Source organism: Lepus europaeus, chromosome 4, assembly GCF_033115175.1.
Source record: "Lepus europaeus isolate LE1 chromosome 4, mLepTim1.pri, whole genome shotgun sequence".
Classification (NCBI taxonomy): Eukaryota; Metazoa; Chordata; class Mammalia; order Lagomorpha; family Leporidae; genus Lepus; species Lepus europaeus.
Genome location: NC_084830.1, coordinates 70,980,816 through 71,002,612, shown reverse-complemented (window position 1 = coordinate 71,002,612; position 21,797 = coordinate 70,980,816). Strand labels below are relative to the sequence as shown.

Below are 21,797 nucleotides of genomic sequence, written 5' to 3'. Positions count from 1 at the left end.
GACCTTTTTCTCTGTCTCTCTCTCACTGTCTAACTCTGCCTAGAAAAAAAAAAAAAGAAAAGAAAACATAAGAACTAAGACAACACTAAATAAAATTTCAGAGGAAAACACAGGAAGTAAGGGGGTAATCTCGCAGGTATATAATACAATATGACAAATGAAAGCTATACCTTCTACAATAGATTGTAAAATTATAGTGACACAATTTTAATATTCTTCAAAAAATTGTAATAAAATACACTTCAAACTTTCATGATAAAATAAACTTACATGGTAATCTCGGCAGGATTTGTCTCCTGTGGAAGGCACTATGCAGAAATCTAACAGTACCTTCAAGAGAGAAAAAAAACAGCTGTTATTAAGTCAGCAAACCACATATGAGAAAGAATTGTCATATTTCTAAAATAATACACAAAATAATTCCTGTTTTGTTTTGTACCTCAAGGATAAATTATAATCCATGTTTTTCAGTAACAAAGGCTAAAAGATAATTGTATTACAAACACATCTGTATGCATCAGAAATACCAGGTGGGGATCCAGCGCCTTGGCGCAGTAGGTTAATCTTCTGCCTGCAGTGCCGGCATCTCATATGGGTGCTGGTTCTAATCCTGACTGCTCCTCTTCCAATTCAGCTCTCTGCTGTGGCCTGGGAACACAGTGGAAGATGGCCCAAGTCCTTGGGCCACTGCACCCGCATGGGAGACCAGGAAGAAGCACCTGGCTCCTGGCTTCGGATTGGCGCAGCTCCAGCCATTGTGGCCATTGGGGAGTGAACCAACGGACAGAAGACCTTTCTCTCTGTCTCTCCCTTTCACTGTCTGACACTCTACCTCTCAAATAAATAAATAAATAAATAAATCTTAAAAAAAAAAAAAGAAGTACCAGGTGGTTCAGAAAAACACCATTTGCTTGAGAATGAAACTGCGTTTATTAATATTGGCTGAGATATAGCCCACTGGTTAACATAGTATTTGATGTCTTTCTTGGCTTCTAGAGATTATATACTTTGTTCAGGATTTCTTTGCTCAGTATCTTACAGTGACAACTGAGTGTCCCTCATTGAAACATTTCATCCTGTCTTTTTATGGTCTTTCTATGGGTTAGGTCCCATCTTCTGTAGAGCTCCAGCCTGGGGTACTGTGTTTGCTTCTGAGCCTCACTTGTGGAGCATCAGGGAGAGTCCAGAGGGAGTGGACAACTAAGGAGGTGATAGATGTTGTAATGAGAAATGGTTGAAGACCCTTTAGATGCCTAACTCAGGGAAAGAACCCTTATCAGGTCATCAGAGCCCCTTCTAGGGCATGTCCTCAAGGAGGACTTCTGGTGCCCAGATGGCAGTGCGGGGTTCTTTACAGAGGGTCTTAGTAGATATCATGGTAAATGAAGACAAGTAGCAGCCAGTAGTGTTGTGCAAGGCAGAAACAAAGAGGTAGGTCTGGATGCTACATTTTGAAATTTTTGTACTTATTGGCAAAGGCAAAATTAAGGATGAGCTGTCTTAGGGAATTGGATGGGAGTTATAAAAAGCAACTTTTCAGAAAAGCATGTATGAAATTCAAATGTGTTTTTGTGAGACTAAATGTAAATATCCTAGCTTATTGAAAAAATTCACAATACAAAATACAAAAATAAGTCATTATAGAAAACATAGTGGTATAAAGGAAAACCAATCATCATCCCCCAACAGATAATTCTTAAGATTTTGATGTAATATTTTCAGTTGTTTACTGTTTAATATGTGAATATTTCTAGTATTTCTTGCCATTAAAAATAATGCTAAATGAAATGTTCTATATAAATATCTGTATCTGATTATCTATTAGGATATATTCTAACTACTGCAATTGCTGAGTAAGAGTCTATTGTTTTTCAATTCTGAAAATCAATGTGCTCTTTGATACGATGCATGCATCTAAAAAGTTAATTTACATGCCATTTATGCAATGAACTGACTCTAATTTCCATTTGATGTTATAAAGAAAAAATGTACATTTAGCATTTAACACAGATTAAGAGTTTTTTGAATAAATAAAAATAATACATTAATAACACTAATATCTACATGAGCAATATAAAAATTTTGAGGTATATTATCTGCCAACTGTTATCCTTAACATTTTATGTATTTAATCTGATTTAATGCCTTGCAAGATGCATGTCAACATCACTGTTTCAGAGATAAAGAGTACAGAAAATGACGCTGAGAGAGATAAAATAACTTACCTAAGATAGCATAGCAAGAGGCAAAGCCAGGATTAAATCCCAGGGACTCTAGGTTCCAGATCTTGTCTTTTAGCCTCTCTGTCACTATGTCTTACTGCCTCCTCGCACATTTGAACATATTTTTCCCTTTGAATGACATTTGAAATAATTCTGCTTTTCTTGATTATTCTGTGTCTGTCATAGTCCTTAAATCTCAACGTTTCCAAGGAGATATTTGATTTACAACATTTAACACTCTTGTTTTCAACAATGTACACATGTTTTTCTTCTAACAGGCATCAAGTCATGTATGTGCATTTAACCTAGCATAGAAAGTCATCCGTTCAAAAACCCACAGAGGCAGGGCATGTACAATCACGAGCCATATAATGATTTTTTGATCAATGATGGATATACAATTGTGGTCCCATAAGATTATATCACCTGGTTATGTTGTAGCAATCTTAGTATATATAAATACGGTCTATCATGTGTATACAATGAAATCATGACGTTAATGATGTATTTATCAGAACTGATTCTGTCATTGACACATGACTAATATAAATGAATGAACCATGTCAGGTATAATATGGACTGCTTGCCGTTGTTCTTGAAGCATTAGCTATTGCCCCTGCTTCTATCTTCAGTTTGGATAGAAGCACACATGAAGAAATCTGTCTCTACCAAAAAGAAAGCAATTACACAAGAATGTCAATGCAGGATGGCTAACATTAGTCATTGGAGCTGAGTATACAAAAGGGAGGGTTGGGACATGTAAAATGGGAGAGCTCATGTCCCATTCAAAGGAAGCAGCTGCTGCTTGTCCAGCAATTTCCCACCTTACAAGAAGGCAGGCCTACATCATCACGTTTTTATAGAAAGACAGATATCTAGATCCTTAAGGAAACCATCCTGGTTTTGAATGATAGCAATGGATGAAATAATAACATGTGTGTAGAACAAAACACCTCTAAGAGGCTTTATTCAGCTAGCAATTACCATTCTATAGTGTCTGCTCTAAACTTGGACTGTTTGAATAAGAAATGTTTACCATATTTTCCTATGTTACACAATAAGTAACTTGATACTTTGGTCTAAGTAGAAACTCATTACATACTTCTGGGTTAGCCTCTCTTATAGCCTATGGAAACTAGAAACTTTATTTACAAATGGAAATCAATATTATTACTATGGAAACTAGAAACTTTATTTACAAATGGAAATCAATATTATTAGATTATAATTATAATGACACATCCTCACATCATAATAAATGCCAAGCATATAGCCGTTAGTAGTTCTGTCTTGGAGAGCTTACTTTCATGCATTCAGGAAGATATTCTACCATTTCCATGATTGGACATTTATTGCTTGGAGAATAATGACTAAAAACCTTTAAACATTCATCCCATCTGTAAAATAAAAATAAATAAGATAAATACAAATCTTCATGCTTCTGGTCTGCAACATTTGAAACTCAGCAAGATTTTATCTTTAGGAAAAACTGAAATTTGAGTTTATTCATGAAATGTAAAGCTCCCATATTGGTTGTAATGGAAGAAATATGTGAATCAAGATGAATACATTGGTGCCAGCGGGTAAAGCCACCACCTGCAGTGCCGGCATCCCACGTGGGCACCAGTTTGAGTCCCGGCTGCTACTCTTCCGATCCAGCTCTCTGCTATGGCCTGAGAAAGCAGTGGATGATGGTCCAAGACCTTGGGTCCCTGCACCTGTGTGAGACCTGGAGGAGGCTCCTGGCTCCTGTTTCAGATAGGCACAGCTCCAGCCATTGCAGACAATTGGGGAGTGAACCAGTGGATGGAAGACCTCCCTCTCTCTCTCTCTCTCTCTCTCTCTCTCTCTCTGCTTCTCCTTTCTCTTCGTAACTCTGACTTTCAAAATAAATAAATAAATCTTTTAAAAAAAGATGAGCCACCGCCACGGCTCAATAGGCTAATCCTCCGCCTGCCTCGCTGGCACACCGGGTTCTAGTCCTGGTCAGGGCGCCAGATTCTGTCCCCGTTGCCCCTCTTCCAGTCCAGCTCTCTGCTATGGTCTGGGAGTGCAGTGGAGGATGGCCCAAGTCCTTGGGCCCTGCACCCACATGGGAGACCAGGAGAAGTACCTGGCTCCTGGCTTTGGATCAGCGCGATGCGCCGGCTGCAGCGCGCCAGCCACGGCGGCCATTGGAGGGTGAACCAATGGCAAAAGGAAGACTTTTCTCTCTGTCTCTCTCTCTCTCTCACTGTCCACTCTGCCTATCAAAAAAAAAAAAAGATGAACACATTAACAGGTTCTATGTCCATCAGTGAAAATTAGGAATGTAGACAAAATCCATGTTGGCTGTTATAATTACTGTTCCATCTCTTTCTATGAACGCCTTCCAAAGAAGTTAGACCTTTATTATCTCTTTCTCCTGCAATCATGAAATTTTGAGTGCTTTCAAAACTGATCATGTTGGCTGGCGCCGTGACTTAATAGGCTAATCCTCCGCCTTGCAGCGCCGGCACACCGGGTTCTAGTCCCGGTCGGGGCGCCGGATTCTATCCCGGTTGCCCCTCTTCCAGGCCAGCTCTCTGCTATGGCCCGGGAAGGCAGTGGAGGATGGCCCAAGTTCTTGGGCCCTGCACCTGCATGGGAGACCAGGAGAAGCACCTGGCTCCTGGCTTTGGATCAGTGAGATGCGCCAGCCGCAGAGGCCATTGGAGGGTGAACCAACGGCAAAAGGAAGACCTTTCTCTCTGTCTCTCTCTCTCTCACTATCCATTCTGCCTGTCAAAAAAAAAAAAAAAAAACTGATCATGTTGGGTAGAGATACCCACATATTCTCTTTCTCTCTCTCTCTCTCTCTCTCTCTCTCTCTCTCTCTCACACACACACACACACACACACACCATTGGGCCCATATTTAATAGTTATTTCATGAATACAGTATGATTGAATTAAACTACAAAATAAATAACTTTAATAAGCATAGATCCTGCCAAAATATTACAGAGTTTATCCCAGTTGGATGAGATAAGAAGATGATTACAATAACAAAGAAGAACTAAATGTATAACAGAAAGCAAAGAAGAATTCCTTTTATCCGAGATCTTACCTAATGATTGCACTTTGGTTCTAATCACAAACCAGACAAATTCTCTTAACATTATCAGTAAAATCCATCTAGAATATCTACATTGTCAGAAGAAAACTTCTGGTTACACACTTTCAACAAGTCATTTTTCAAAGTAATGAGTTTCTTGAGAGTGCCCATGGTAAGGAACTCAGTCTTGATCTGCCTGGAGTATGAGATTGTTCACCTCTGTATCCAGTACTGGGTGGCCCTGGGACCTTGTGCATATTTGTCTGTGATTGTATAAAAAAGTTTACATGTATGAAATTGAAAAAATAACCCTCTTTCTCCATCATTAAAGCCTTTTGGAGTATAGTTGAAATACCTACCCTGCAAAAAGATCATGTGCTAAGGGAAATTGCATTACGTGGTCCTGCTAACAACATGGATTTGCCTTACAGAATATTCTCAGCATCATCTGTTTGTGAGCCTTCTGTTGGCAAGGGTGTGTAGGGCAAGTTCAGGAAAGGAGGGAAGAGTTTGCTCAACAATCATCTCAGTGCCAGATACTACTGGGGGTACTTCAAAATATTCATGGAAAAAATAGAATTGAAACATAAGTTCATTTTGGTGCAAAAAATTTGAAATACATGCAGTGTTCTCATAATACTCATTTCCTTGAGCTTTTTCAAGACCTCTTATATACATGAACTTCAATAAGTTTCTGAAACCAAATAAACTTATCTTTGAATTCAATTTACCTCTTTCTGAAAACTGAAGGTGGCAGAGGTGAAGTAACATACCTGTTGTCACTCAAAAAGTCCATTAAAATTTTTTGTAACCAACTGACATTTAAACACATTGAATTAAGGCTACTTGTTCTTCTCTTTCTTGTTCCTCTCAGGCTGTGAATCACTGCTAACATTAGAGGATAACTAAATGACAGTGAATGGGAAGGCAGTGTACCTTTTGTTCCTGATGGCTGTGAGAACCACCTCCTTCCTCTTATTGTGAAGTGCCACGTGCAGAAAGGAGGCCTGCTGCTTGTTCAGGACGATGTTGGCATCGTAGCTCAGAAGCAGCGCCACAGCTTTGGCATGGCCCTCCCTCGCAGCAAAGTGAAGCGCAGTATTCTTTTACAGGAAGCAAAATACAGAAGATGTAGGGGCAATGGTTAATAGGCCTTTGGTCATTTGCCTGCCTTGTTTCATGGATGAACTGCTTAAAAGACATTATAACATAGCTAACTATTAAGTCCAAAAATGTATAAAATTTAAAACTGATGTTCAGACGCAAGTTCCAAAGCAATGAGCTTAAGGTTCAAATATGGTGGGGATAGCAAGTCTCTGTGTGTAGGTGTAAATTTTGCAGGAAGTTGATTCCACAAGGACAAAGTTCCAGATAACGGTGTTGTAGCAAACAGAAAAAAAACACTCCTGCGAGCAGTGGTTCCCATCTTTAAGATTTTTCACGAGCTCATAGTTTTTTTTAAAGAAGAGAAACTGTTCTAAAGTTGCCAATTTTTTCATTTTGCCATAAAAATACTTTTTTTTTAACAGAAAGCAACAGCAAGCTTCTCTCTATCATTTTATGGGCAAATGTACATCCCTCCTTCAAACAAGGAGGAAGGCCGTAATAGCACAAGAAAGGACAGCCCCTCAGACCAACACACTTCAAAATAATGTGCTGAGGGCTGTGAACGCTCATCCCTGTCCTCTTCCTTTTCTGCGCTCACCAGGGAGAGGTGAAAACTTTCTCATGGAACCACAGTGCCCCTGGGCAGGCCCCTGTGAGACTGGAGTGGTGTCCTCCACATGCACCCAGTTCTTCCTGTTTCATTCTTCCTCCCTCCTAGAGGCTGCATGATTAAAAACCCCAAAAATGTCTGGGAGTAGGGCAAGGAAATGAGGAGCATGGCTAAGAAGAAGGCACTCCTGCAATTTTGGAAATTTTTGCCTCACAGAGATTTTTAGGGGGGTCTGAAGCATACAGTACATACCCCTTCTTCATCTAGCCGATCTGTGCACTTCAAATTAGTATCAAGAATGACCTTCATGGTCTGAGTGTATCCACCCAAGGAAGCATGATGCAAGGCAGTCCAGCCATTGTGGTCACTGTTAAAGAGTTAAGAAAAGATAGATGCTTTACAGAAGAAATGTGGGAAGGAACACCCCCCACTGGCTCATTGCAAGTGGGTCTGATGACTGAAGAAAGAAAAACCTGTAATTGTGATATGGCAACTAAAGATTCCTTCTATATTTATAATAAATGAGCTAACTTCAAGCTCAATTGTCTTAAATTATTTAGCTGTAATATGATATACATATATATTTTATTAGTGAATTAAAATATACCATGATATAAACAACTTTCCAAACACTTCCACATGGAGGAAACTAGTTAGCAAATTTATGCAACATACATTTTTATCAAAACTATTTTATATTTTAAAGCTTATTTTACTCTTTTATTGACAACTTTGCCAAAAAAATTATGATGATGCTATTAGGCTTCACAGTAAATAGTTATTGTTAATGCAAGTTGTGCATTCCTACCTAAAAATCTGACATCTGAAATTTTCTGAAATCCACAAGCTTTTGAGTAGTTAAATCTATGTGAATATTGAAAAATCCATAAAACTGTGAAACATGAAACACTTTTGGAAAAAGTATATTCAACCTGTAGTGTTACTAATCACAATAGTATAGTGCATGGTTATGTTTGGATTAATGTAACTTACTCTTCAAAAAGGTCATGTCTGAAAAAGTTTTCTTCTTGTTCTCTCAAAGAAGCTAACTAGGCTTTCATTCTCTTTGAGAAATGTTTATGCCTTCTCACAGAAACTCAAGATGCTAACACAATGAGAGCTTGTCATAACAAAAATACTTTTCCAAGTTAGACATAGAAAAAGAATTCTGACACAATGCAATTTCTTTGCCAGTGAGCATCTGTTTAGGTTGTTAAGTGAGCATCTGTTTTAGGTTGTTTTAGGTTGCTAGATCACTTGTGATGTGATTAAGCAACAACTGACCTGGATCCACTGGGTCCCTCTCATAGTCCTGCTGCATGGTGTTCCTGTAGAAGCCTGAAGGAACTGGACAGATCATTAGTTCACAGCTACCTCACTAACTTGCTGCTATCAGTCTACTCTACTTGAAAAAAGGTCCTTTTCAATGTTAGCTGTATCACCTCAGTGAAATTAGAATAAACCTCAATATAACTTCATAAAATACTTCCAGATTTCTTTTGCTTTTCATAATGATGTGATTTAATTATGCCACATGTTAAAATGCTTACATATTTTTGACTTGGTTCTGTTCCTTGAGTTAAATTTCCTCTAAATATGAGGAGAGTTGAAAAAGTTTGTGGAAAAATGAAATTAAAAGTAAGTTTATTTTCATGCAAAATTTTTGAAATCTATGCATTCTTTTCATAATATACATATTCCATGAACTTTCTGAGGACCCTCCAGATAATGAAGTTCAGGAATTTTTAATGTCTCCTATTAATGGAAAAATATCGCTTTTCTTTATCAGATTGAATGAAAAGTGGTATCTTTGAACTTGAATGATCTTGTACACCCCAGTTTTGTGTCTGCACAAGAAGATAGCAGCATGATGAGGTAAAATATGAGGAACTGTATTTCACAGGTTCTGGAAACATGCTGTGCAAAGTCCCCTATTTTGTGACATTGAACGAGGTCTTCAACTCTATAAACTCCTATGTTTTCATTTGTCAGTTGGGAATAATATTTAATTCCCTTTCACTATGTGAGAAGTCATGTATGTTTTGAGGATTAACTCCTATGTTTTCATTTGTCAGTTGGGAATAATATTTAATTCCCTTTCAATATGTGAGAAGTCATGTATGTTTTGAGGAGTAATCAAGATAGATAAAAGAACTTAATTAAGAACATAAAATTACATATCAAAATTTTAATACAAGATGAAGCCTGAAAATTGTCAACAAAATGGTCAACAACGCTCCAGTCATGCATTCTCACCTGATAAACAGTGCGCCCTTTTTCAGAAGAAGCTGCACTACTTTGTCATGTCCATTTTTTGCTGCCAGGTGTAGAGGAGTCATCCCATGAAGGTCACCTTCATTCAAAAGCCTCGTATCACTTATGTCTCGGAGGAGCCTCTGACAGGTGTTGATACGTCCATAACTTGAAAAATAATTAGATTTCTTATTTTCAAAGTAAATATTCAACAGAAAGAAGACATGCATCTATGTTGCAAAGACTAACTCTTACCTGGCTGCAAAGTGCAGGGGTGATTTCTTATCTTTGCTCTTGGAATGAATGGACACATTAAAGCCAAGTAGGTTATTTACAGAGACAGGGACTCCCTGTCTGCAAGCATAATGTAGAGGAGTACATCCATCATTGTCTTCATCCATTACCAGCTCTTTAATACATTGCATCTATGGGGAAAAAAATCCTACATAAAACTTTGCTATTTTGCTACTATACTGTCTTTCAAATTGTTTAACAAGACAGCTTTATTTTCCAGCAAGGATCAACATGTTTTCCTTGAAGGAAAAACTGTAAACAACCTAATGGGTAGTAGAATAAAACAAATATGAATGAAGTTCCATGCTGTAGCCCCCAATCTAGTGCCTATAATATACATTACCATATAAGAGGCTGCAAGGAGAAAAACATACTTAATATTTTTAATCCAGCAATTCCCAGAGAAATTTGACCAAACATCCCCCTAAGCCCTTCTCCTCATTTTTCCCCTTTGAGACCTAAGAACTTAATGCTAAGGTATTCCAATAGGTAAAAGGGTTAAGATAAATATAAAAAATGATGGTAAATGGGTAACTTAATCCATTAATAAACATTAGTTATTTTAAAAATATTCCAATAAGCATATATTTTATTATTATTATATTTTTGATTAAAATATGTTTATTTTTTCTGAGTGTTTATTTTTTCATGTTAATGTTATTTTTTTTTGACAGGCAGAGTGGACAATGAGAGAGAGAGAGACAGAGAAAGGTCTTCCTTTTCCGTTGGTTCACCCCCCAAATGGCCGCTACGGCTATCGCGCTGCACCAATCTGAAAACAGGATCCAGGTGCCTCCTCCTGGTCTCCCATGCAGGTGCAGGGCCCAAGCATTTGGGCCATCCTCCACTGCCTTCCCGGGCAGTGAGCTGGCCTGGAAGAGGGGCAACTGGGATAGAATCCGGCGCCCCAACCGGGACTAGAACCCGGTGTGCCGGTGCTGCAAGGTGGAGGATTAGCCTGTTAAGCCACGGCGCCGGCCTTCTGTCTCTCCCTCTCACTATCCACTCTGCCTGTCCAAAAAAATAATAATAATAATAATCACAGATCATTAAAGCTATCGTAGTTTAGAAGCTGGCATTGTAGCTTAGTGGATTAAGCTGCCACTTGTTTTGCTGGCATTCCATATGGGAACCAGTTTGTGTCTTGGCTGCTCTACTTCTAATCCACTTCCCTGCTAACGTGCCTGGGAAGCAGCAGAAGATGACCCAAGTGCTTGGGCCCCTGCCACCCATGTGGGAGACCCATAAGAAGCTCCAGGTTTCTGGCTTCAGCCTGATGCAGCCCTGAGCATTGTGACCATTTGGCAGGTCAACCTTAAATGGAAGATCTTTCTCATCCCTCTCTCTCTGTAACTTGGCCTTTCAAATAAATAAATCTCAAAAAAAAAAAACATAGTAGTTTAACATTCATAACTATTGGTATATATGTTTTTCTCTGGCTTATTTCACTCAACATGATGTCTTCCAGTTGCATCTGTTTTGATGCAAATGGTAGAATTTCATTCGTTTTTTAATAGCTGAATAATATTTTCTTTATCCATTTATCTGATGATGGACACTTTTGACTATTGTGAACAATCCAGCTACTAACATGGTGGTGCAGATATCTCTTATACAACACGTTCATTTCTTTTGGGTATAAACCCAGTAGTGGGATTGCTGGATCCAATTGTAAGTCTACTTCTAGTTTTTTTTTTTTTTTTTTTTTTTTTGCTTTTTGTTTTTTTTTTTAAGAAATCTCCATACCATTTTCCACAGTGGTAGCACTAATCCACCATTCCTGTCAACAGTTTGTAAATGTTCCCCTTTCTTCACATTCTCACCAACATTTGTTACTCTCTCTCCTTTGGATAATAGCCATTGTGATTGGGATGAAATGCTATCTCATTAAGGTTTTACAAAAATATGGTACACTTCATATGCACCTAGAAGTCAATCAAAAAGTACTAGCTAGTGAAATAAATATGATGATAATACTTTCAACATGCCATCAACAAGTCAAGTATATTGAGTTTTCTTTTTAAGTGATGGTGAAATATTGTTAATTGATTCAAGCACTTGGCTTTTCCACTGATACACAAACTGTAACAGTGAAAAAGTGAAGGAAATCAAATTGTTTAAGGATATATCCATATTATATATGAGGGCATATGGAAAATCCCTATAATTTAGAAACTCAAACCCAATGCAATTAATTATCATCATCACAATCACCACTATCAAGCTGTAAACATTCAAATATGACACCTTTATTTTAAAATATTTTAAAAATTCCAGAGTCAGTCTTCACAATAGTAAAAAATTTGTTAAAAAAAAAAATCAGTTTACTCTATGTTAAACACAATTTAGTTTATGGAATCCATGGACATAAATTACCTGCATAAATTCAGGATGCAAATTTTTTAACCCATAAGGTTGCTGCACAGTCAAATGTAAAAAATTACGTCCAAGATGATCTTTTATATCTACATGAGCACCTAAAAAACACAATACCAATATAAATTCTACTCATTTGTTTAATGCATGGCCAATAATGGATTTTCAACTTAATAAGAGATTTTTGACTTAAAAACTTTGCCAAGCTTTAGTGCACAAGAAAACTTATTTAGATGGGAAAACTAAACACATTTAAAAATAAGTTACCTTACTGTTTGTATGTAAGGGGGAGCAGAGAATATATGATGCATTATATAAAATATAAATATTGGGAGATTAGAGATCAATAAAAAAGAAGAGGGATAGTGCTGTTCTCATTATATATATAATATATATTATAATATTATATTAATTATATATTTTATATTATTATAATATAATTATATATTTAATTATGTATTTTATATTATTATATTATAATATATAATATTAATATATAATATATATTATATATATAATGATATATATATATCATTACTATACCTAAACCACATAGGACTAATTCTTTGAGCGAAAGTTGATAAAATGCTTGGCAATATGCAAATACCTTATAAATGTTATTTATTATCATTCTAAAAGTATCTCTTTAAAGTATAGTCCACACTGGACTAAAAAGCTTCCGGACATGGAAAGTGTTCTGTTTATCTTTGAATACATGCCATATGATAGATAGTTAATAAATATTTATCTAACGAAATTGAGTAGAAGTTCCAAGGGCTTGGCTTGCTCCCTCTTCATACCTTTAGAAAGCAGTAAATTTACAGTGCTCCATGATGCAGAAGCAGTTGCTAACATAAGTGGAGAGCGTCCTTCAGCATCAGTGATATTAATGTCAGCTCCCTAAAATAAAACGAGTCATTGAACAAAGAGTTTATGAGCAGACAATGGTTTACATACATTGCCATCTCCAAATAATGTTAATTCACTGGGGTAGAGTATCCTTTATGAATAGCACTAAAGCATATAACTGTCATATTGCTTGAAATGCCCATATAATTCATATATTTTAACATCAGAAATCAAGGCATTGTTTCATTATTTCAACAATGAAATTATTCTCGCATGTTAGGCTTATGATTTACATAAGACAATAAGAGCTCTATTACTACCTAGCCCATAAAAATAAAATCCTTGGACTTATAGCAATAACTTAGTTCTCACTGTAAAAAATGATTTTTAAAGGTCTATCATTTAAAGTATATTCCAAATGTATCACATATGTGATTTTTAAAACAATTCCCAAGTAACTGTTTACTTTTTAAAAAATCTACTTCATCTGAAATAAATGAACTGAAATAACTGAATTTAAATCACTCAAATCATAAAGTAAAATTGTATCCAGACATTTATTAGAGAAAATTTGAATTTGAAAATCACTATATATATATATGTGTGTGTGTACATACATACATACATATGTAAGAACAGTCCTTTTTTTACATTTCTTTTTTGATTAACTTATTTGAGAGAAAAAGTGTGCACTTCCATGCTCCTGGTTCACTCTTCAAGCACCTGCAACAGCCAAGGTTAGCCCAGGGCCCAGGAGTCAGGAACCACATCTGGGTAGCAGGGATGCATATACTTCAGCCATCATTGCTGCCTCCTGGGGTACTAGTGAATTGAAAGCTGGAGTCAGGAGCCAGAGCCAGATACCAAATCCAGGTATACAAAGTCAGATGTAGGTGTCTTAGCCTAAGCTGGCCTCTTAACCAGTAGGAGGCTCTCTCTTTCTCTCTCTCTCTGTATATATATATATATATATATATATATATATATATATATATATACACACACACACACACACACACATTTTAAACACACCAATATTTGTTGCTAGTGTTATTTTTATATATTTGATTTGAGAAAAAGCAAAAGCCTTTTATAATTTCACAGAAAGGATTCTATAATTACGCTAGGTTAATACAAATAGCTTAAAGTTTGATCACGACATTTCCCTTTTCTCTTGTGATCCTCTGGATACACTGACGGTGAAAGCAGTATCCCTTTGAATGCTGGAAAGTTCTGCTGCAGTTCTCTTGCTGGGTAAAGAGTGACTACATTTGTGGGAAACCATGCATGGCATGAAACCATGATATATAGTGTGTATTCCCAGGATGCTTCTACGTAAATACACAACTTCAATAGTTGCTGTTGAAATCCCCATACATCCTAAATACTAAAAAGGGACTATATTCACTGCTGATATAGTTGGGGTTGAAATAAATCCACCATACATACATTCATGCAAACATCTCATTAAAACTTAACCCAAAATGTGCCTGATTCCAGTACTTAAGGGTAACAAAAATCACATGCTTTCAACTATAACAAATCTTTAACAATACTTTTCAATTTCTCTGTTCCAATGATGTCATTGAGGTAGCTTATGATGGAAGGCAAAGGCTACATATGGATACTGTTGTGCCTTCTGCCTCAAAGCCATCAGCACTGAAGAAGTGTCAGCAGAGTGGCTCAAGCCTAATCCGCCCTGATGACCAGCTTGCAGTCCATCATAAGGGCTTTCCTTGGTGCAGGCATTTGGCTTCACAGTGAAGTTGCTGCTCAGGAAGCCTGCACTCTACATTGGAGTGCCTGGTCTGAGGCCCAGTTCCTCTCTTCTGATCCAGCTTACTGCCAATGAGCACCCTGGAAGGCAGCAAATGATGGCTAAAGTTCTTGGGACCCTGTCCCCTAAGTGGAGGACCCAGATGGAGTTCCACGCTCTTGACTACAGCCTGGCCCAGGCCTGGCTGTTACAGGCATTTGGGGAGTGAACCAGCAGATGTAAGATCTCTCTGTCTCTTTCTGCCTTTCAAATAAAATGAAAATAAATAAGTAAAAATAGTTTCAGCAGAGTTTCCTTTGTGTTATACCCACAGACTCCTCACACGAAGAAAGTCCTACAGCAGAAACCACCGATTGATATTTCCAAAATCATGGTAATAATGTTTGGCCACTGTACAGTCATACATAATAAACTCTATTTGGCAAATTGACAATAATCCATTGGTAAACTTTTTTTGTAAAGCAAGAAATTAAAATTTAGTTTATATTTGAAAAATCCATATTATGCAATTATATTATTTTTCAACTGTAAACAGTAGTAAAATACTGTGAGTTGAATACTTACCACTGATATTAAGTATTCAGCTAGCTCATGGTGATCAAATAATGAGGCTCTGCAAAAAGAAAAAAGAATTAAGGTACTACTGATATAAAGATATAAAATAAGAATTAAATACAACTCTAGTCTTTATAAATTACTCATGAAAGTTACAGCAGCAGAACAGAGAATTAGACACATGGGAAAGGTGAAACATTCACCCTTATCTTCTCCATTATCTTCATTAAAACTGGGATTAAGACAAGAAGAATTAGAACAGATTAGAAAGGTCTTGAGGATTAATCTTGAGTCTGTATCCACTGAGTTGAAGAACAATCCAGAATATGCTACTGGAGATTTTGTTCTGTGAAAAGCTAGTTCACATTCTACTGTGATCCCCAGAGGGACACAGAGATTCCTGTTAACCCTGTTGGTTACTTTGCTAGCATGCTTGCTAAGTTTTTCCAGCAACATATAATTTAACAGGTGAGAACCAAAAACAATAGGCAGAAAGCTTGCCTGTGAAGCAGGGTCTCGTGATTTCCATCGACTGCATTAACGATATCACTACTACCAGAATAGGAAGATATCATCAGTTTAACAATCTCAGTGGCTCCCTGAGTGGCAGCAAAGTGAAGCGGCATGCACTTCCCATTCTGTAAAGAGTTTTGACATCAAATCAATGTTTACATCTCAATTTAAAAACACAACATATTCAGCTGTGAGTTTCTTCTTCCCAGGTCAATAAAATTTAAGATGATGAGTAGTGATTAGCTTTGTCCATTGACAAGCACCCACATGAAAGTTACAATTAACAACTACACTTCTTTACAGTGTGATAGCCTGTAGCATAGAATTCTGCTGTCATTATAATTCTCATTATTAGTCCTCAAGGACCAACAGGACTATGTCCCATTCACTGTTGTAAGCACACAGTGTATGCAGTGATTATATATCAACAGTGGCTGCTCTTCACTTCTGTAGTGAAAGGATTTAGGGACAGTGTCTAGAAGCCACATGAGATTAAAATCCATTCTTGCCTTCCTCTAGAAAGAATAGGCCTCTGAGGTACCTGTCAAGGGAGAATGTTGTCACCCAAAATCCAAGACACTGAAAGGAAGAGGGCTTGACCCTGGTAGTTTTAGTCAGAGATGCCTGGCATAAGTTCAGAATCCAGGCTCAGTGACATTCATATCCTTCGAAATTAATTAAGGGGTCCTTAGTTTAACAGAACCATAATCATAGACATGAATGATGGATCTTTAATGTTCCTGGCTAACATTAATTTATATATTATTGTCTTCTGAGGTAGGCCTTAATTATTTAATGGCAATGCAACTAGACATAGGCTTTACTCTATCTGCGTCTATACCTGTTTGTGTAGCTCCCAGAAGTGTTTACAGAGATTGAAATCTGGGCTATTCTGCTTCTGTATAAACAGAAGGAAATATCTCTACCACAGTATCTGTTCTCAGTGTAAACAGGCTGTAGAAGAGCTACAAAGCCTTTTGGAAAATATTTTATGACAATTCTAAAAGAAACGTATCATGGAGAACTTAACAACCACCTCCTTCAGGTCTATGCGTGCACCATTGTCCAGGCACAATTTAATCATTTCCAAGTCACCACTCTGAACTGCGAAGTGTAGCGGGCTGGCTTTCCCAGTGTTCACAAAGTTTATCTGAGACTCTCTGCGGTACCCGCGTTTCTCACCTTTAGAATAAAAAAAAAAAATTCAAACCAAATATTTAGAATAAATAATATATTTTTAAAGCAAAGATATTTAGACTTATACAAAAGCCTGGTGTAAATTCTGTTAAATACTTTTCAAAGTAATAGCATCTGCCACAATAAACTTCTTTACCATGAAGAAAGTAGAAAAGCCTCTACTCAAGGCCAGTGTTGTGGCATAGTAGGTTAGGCAGCAGCCTGTGATGCAACATCCCATGTGAGTGCTGGTTTGAGTCCTGGTTGTTCCACTTTTAATGAAGTTCCTTGCTAATGTTCCTGGGAAAGCAGCAGAAGATGACTCAAGTGCTTGGGCCCCTGTACGCATGTGATGGACCCAGATGAATTTCCTGGCTCCTGGCTTCTGCCTGCCCCAGCCCCAGCCATTGGGGCCATTTGGGGAGTGAATCAGCAAATGGAGGATCTCTCTCTCTCTCTCTCTCTCTCTCTCCTCATTCTCTGTACCTCTGTCTTTCAAATAACTAAATCTTTAAAAAAACAAAAAGAAAAGCTTCTACTCACCAAACTCCAATATTAATTCCATGCATTTTTTAGCACCTGAAAATGCAGCGAGGTGAACAGGAAAACATCTCCATTTATTTGATTTGCATAGTTTTGCACCCTTTTGTAACTGGAGGGAAAAAGAAAGAAAATAGCAAAAAAAGTCAAATGATACAAATTTAAAGCACAAATCACAATGGCCATTTCACTAGTCTGTGCCTGTTTAAAAATACATAGAAAACTTAAAATGATATGAAATTGTTGCAAGAAGATAATTTTAGAACTAGGCTAAGATAGTGAAATGGAAATATATTACATCTTCCAAACAGGAAGTTACACCAGAGTCACAAAATACCAATCATTATATTCCAGTAATCTAAAATCAACACATTTTCAATGGGATTAATGAGATTTCTGAAAACATTATTATGGTTTCCACATTCCTTCTCAATTCCTTACAATAATAAAGTAATAATATTTTCCAGACTCCTTTCTCTTTGTTTATATAAGGCACATTAGAAATAAATTAAAAGACAAAATAAAACACCATCACTCTCATTAAACAATGAAAATCAGGGACTTTCATTACTAAGGAAGATTCTTACTAAAAAGATGTTAGAAGAACTAAATCTTACATTATTTATTTATTTGGTCAGAGTAAACTATTTTTAACTACAATTTTCTATAAATGACTGGACTTCAGTTTTATTTTAAATATCTTTCATCATTAGAAAAGATTTGGGGGATCAAAATCATGATGCAATAGGTTGAACTGCCGCCTGTGACACCAGCATCCCATATGATCACCAGTTCTAGTACTGTCTGTTCCACTTCTGACCTAACTCCCTGCTAATGCACCTGGGAAAACAGCAGAAGATGGCCTCAGCCACCCATGTGGCAGAGCTGGATGGAATTCCAGCCTCCCGGCTTCAGGCTGACCCAGCCCCGGCCATTTGAGCAGTGAACTAATGAATGGAAGATCTCTTTATCTTTCCTTCCTTCTCTTTGTTACTTCTCCCTCTCGTTCTGTCACTCTGCCTTGCAAATAAATCTTTTTAAAAACAGAAAATTTTTGAAAAAATAGAAAGGTATGACTGTTACTACCTGTAATCTTGTCATCTACAGTCATCAGTTTACCGGCATAGCCGGTAAAGCCACCCCCTGAAGTGCTGGCATCTATATGGATACCAGTTTGAATCCTGGCTGCTCCACTTCCAATCCAGATCTCTGTGATGGCCTGGGAAAGCAGTAGAAGATGCTCTAAGTCCTTGGGCCCCTGAACCCACGTGGGAGACTCAGAAGCTCCTGGCTCCTGGCTTCAGGTTGGTACAGCTCTGGCCATTGTGGTCATCTGGGGAGTGAACCAGTGGATGGAAGATACCCCCCCACCTCTGCCTCTCTGTAACTCTGCTTTTCAAATAAATAAATAAATCTAAAAAATAAATAAATATATGAATAGTTTTGTGTACCTGAAAACTGATGTATTTCACAAAATCCTATTGTTAAAGAATAGTGTTAAGTAAAAATTTTCTAATGAGACAATCATACAGTATATGCAAAAAAAATTAAATCTCAAAGAAATAAGACGCAAAAATCTCTAAAGTGTTTTAAACTTCATTATTTTTCATTCCAATTTTCTTTTGGTATATTTAAGCCTCATTTTCTAAATTCTAAGTTGGAATGTTAATTTTTATTTTTTCTATTTTATCCTCTTTTTGGTCCAAACAGGACAGCTTATGGGCTGTAAATTTGCCTGTAAGTATAGCTAGCAAATATGTTTAAGCCTATTTTAGGTTTTTAAAGTATCAGGCAAATATTTTTGGAATTTTTTTACTTAATTTTCCTACTCTCTGAGACAGTATAGAGGGAAAATCAGTAACAAAAATATATAATGTGGCCCAGAAAACTGTTAGTGGCTAAGGAACATGGAAAGAAAGCTGTTTACTGGGATTTCAGAAGCATATTCAGGAGGGGCGCCACTGGAGCAGGATAAATCCCTGAGCCCGGAACCTCCAGTATTCACTCAGCCACCCCAGGAAAACGTCCCAGACAGAAGGTTGGCTCTCTGGTCTTAGGGATGTTTCTAAAGACCACTAGTCATTAAACCACATGACTCATTTTTGAGAATTCACTGCAAAAGTTTCATTTCTTCTGATCTTGGGAATAGCAGTTTTGCTTTTGACTTTTATTTTACAGGCACAGTAAGTCTGCAATTGACTACATTCATCCTGTTTGTATTTAGAAGCTCAGAGTCAAATGCATGACCTGTCTTTATTAATGTAGAATTTATTACACATTTGTATTCTTTATCTTGACCACAAGCTTAATCTTAAATTTTTCCTGCCTATACTTCAATTTTCTCACATTTTCCTTCACGCTATATTGTTAGTCTTCCGTGAGCAATCTCAGCTCCATTTAGGATTTAAGGGATGTGTACACCTACAAAACATATAGAAACATTTTTTCTAACCTATTCTCTACATATTTTATTTTCCTAAGGAGAGAAACTGAAGAGATGTTATAAATAAGAATAATTCAGGTTGAATTCATAAGAAGACAAAGAAAAAGCATGACCAGTAAACTAACCAAGATTTGTAATGCTTCACTGTTATCTTTGGAGCATGCAGTTATCAGAGCTGTGTTTCCATTTTCTCCTTCCAAATTAATATCAATTCCACTGTGCTCAGTCAACACCTACAAAAAAGGTGAGGGGATAATTATCAAAAAGCCAATATGCAGGGGTCCAGTGTTACAGCATAGCAGGTAAGCTACTGCCTGTGATGTCAGGATCCCACATGAGCATGGGTTCAAGTCCCATCTGCTTTACTCTGCATCACTTCTAGTCCCAGCTGCTCTGCCTCCAATTCAGCTCCCTGTAAAGTGCCCGAGAAAGCAGCAGAAGATGGCATTCCAGGCTCCTGGCTTCGGCCTGGCCCGGCTGTGGGCAGGCCACTTGGGGAGTGAACCAGCAGATGGATGATCTTTTTCTCTATCACTCTGTCTTTCAAATAAATAAAAATTAATCTTTACAAAAAACTAATATGCAGATTTTGAAATGAGTTCCTTATCTTCTACTAGATTATAACCTGTCAGTTGCTAGGGACCATGTCTTCTTTGTCTTTTCTCATCCCTCTCCCACACAATTGGCACAAACCTTGCACACAGTGGGTACAAAATACATTTATCAAGAGAAGGAATTAATGATTTTAATAACACATCAATTAAGGCAATATTGACTTTTGAAATTGTAAATAAACCAGAAATACAGATAATTATTAACATATAGTCTTTCTCACTTTTACAGAGTGAACTACCTCAACTAATATCTTCAAGAAAAATTTTGGAGCCATTTGGAATTTAGAGAAATGGAATGAAAGGAGAGAAGAAGGTGGAGAGAGGAGGAGGAGGAAATTATTGCCACAAGCCTTTCTAATGACCTCTTCAGAAACCTTCCCGAGGCCTCTTTGCTGATACTAATACCTCTGCTCTTCTCTTCTTCAGCCAAAACATCCACTTACTCATTCATTCATTCAATAGCTAAAAGTTACCAGCACTGTGCTGAAACTGGACATATTCAGCTTAGGAAGACGAGGTCCCTCCCTCAAAGATAACCAGCCAGAGGGTAAAGAAAAGCACATGAACATTTGGTGACAAAATCACGCACTCAGAATTATGACCGAGCTGTCAACAAGGCACAATGGATTCCCTCACTGCTTCTGTGCCAGATTTCAAGGAGCCAAGCTGTCAGGGACCTGAAAGGGTTTCCAGCTAAGGAGAGCCTAGAGCCCATGGGTCTCTTTGATCACTTACAGATAATTAGATTTTGTCGTGGCTGAACCCAGTAGTCAAATCATCATCCTCAATAATATTTCTACAGGAAAATTGAAGTTCAAATAGTCTACCTGGGAAATGAACTTCTGGCACATGACCCATTTGTAAACTGCAATCCTGTGTAAGGAGTTGAATTTGCTTTCTAGTGGGCCCCTGAGACTCTGAGACATTGTTTTAAAACCATGGCCTACATCTTACTCTTATGGCATTTATCAGTGTTCCCTGGATTTGAGCAAACTCCCTCTTTGGCACTGAAAAACAGTGATGGTTCTCAATAGTAAATGTCGAATGTCTTCTGCTAACTGATCATGGTGTCAAGTCACTCAGGCTAACAAAAACTTCAAATCACGATTATTTTACTGTTTTCATCAAGGCATTCATCACCCTCCACCTTTAAGTCATTAAATCAGGTACTGATGTGGTAGGGCCTGAACTTGAGAACATCAAGATGGGAACAAAGTTACTAATTCTTGTTTTCACCAGATACAGGACATGAACCAAATTATTTTATTCTCTCTATGTCTCAGTTTTCTCAGCTATAAAATAATAGTCTTACTAAATACAATATATAGTCTTATTAGTTTTTTTTTCAATGAATATTCTTAATGAACTAAAACACAAAGCTCTTGGAAGAAT

The 21,797-nt window shown here is 37.3% G+C and overlaps 1 protein-coding gene across 1 annotated transcript in view; it reads right to left on the bottom strand.

Annotated features, from left to right (window-relative positions):
* TRPA1 (transient receptor potential cation channel subfamily A member 1) overlaps window positions 1–21,797 on the bottom strand; it is an 80,660-nt gene that overhangs the window by 49,864 nt on the left and 8,999 nt on the right. Inside the window, exons 4-16 of the mRNA XM_062189547.1 lie at window positions 19,917–20,024; window positions 17,352–17,460; window positions 16,669–16,814; window positions 15,621–15,757; window positions 15,129–15,177; window positions 12,739–12,838; window positions 11,939–12,039; window positions 9,524–9,693; window positions 9,272–9,436; window positions 7,268–7,382; window positions 6,235–6,401; window positions 3,526–3,619; window positions 271–330 (exon numbers count right to left, since the gene is read on the bottom strand). Coding sequence (XP_062045531.1) covers window positions 271–330; window positions 3,526–3,619; window positions 6,235–6,401; window positions 7,268–7,382; window positions 9,272–9,436; window positions 9,524–9,693; window positions 11,939–12,039; window positions 12,739–12,838; window positions 15,129–15,177; window positions 15,621–15,757; window positions 16,669–16,814; window positions 17,352–17,460; window positions 19,917–20,024 — 1,521 coding nt within the window. The remainder of the gene's footprint in view (window positions 1–270; window positions 331–3,525; window positions 3,620–6,234; window positions 6,402–7,267; window positions 7,383–9,271; window positions 9,437–9,523; window positions 9,694–11,938; window positions 12,040–12,738; window positions 12,839–15,128; window positions 15,178–15,620; window positions 15,758–16,668; window positions 16,815–17,351; window positions 17,461–19,916; window positions 20,025–21,797) is intronic.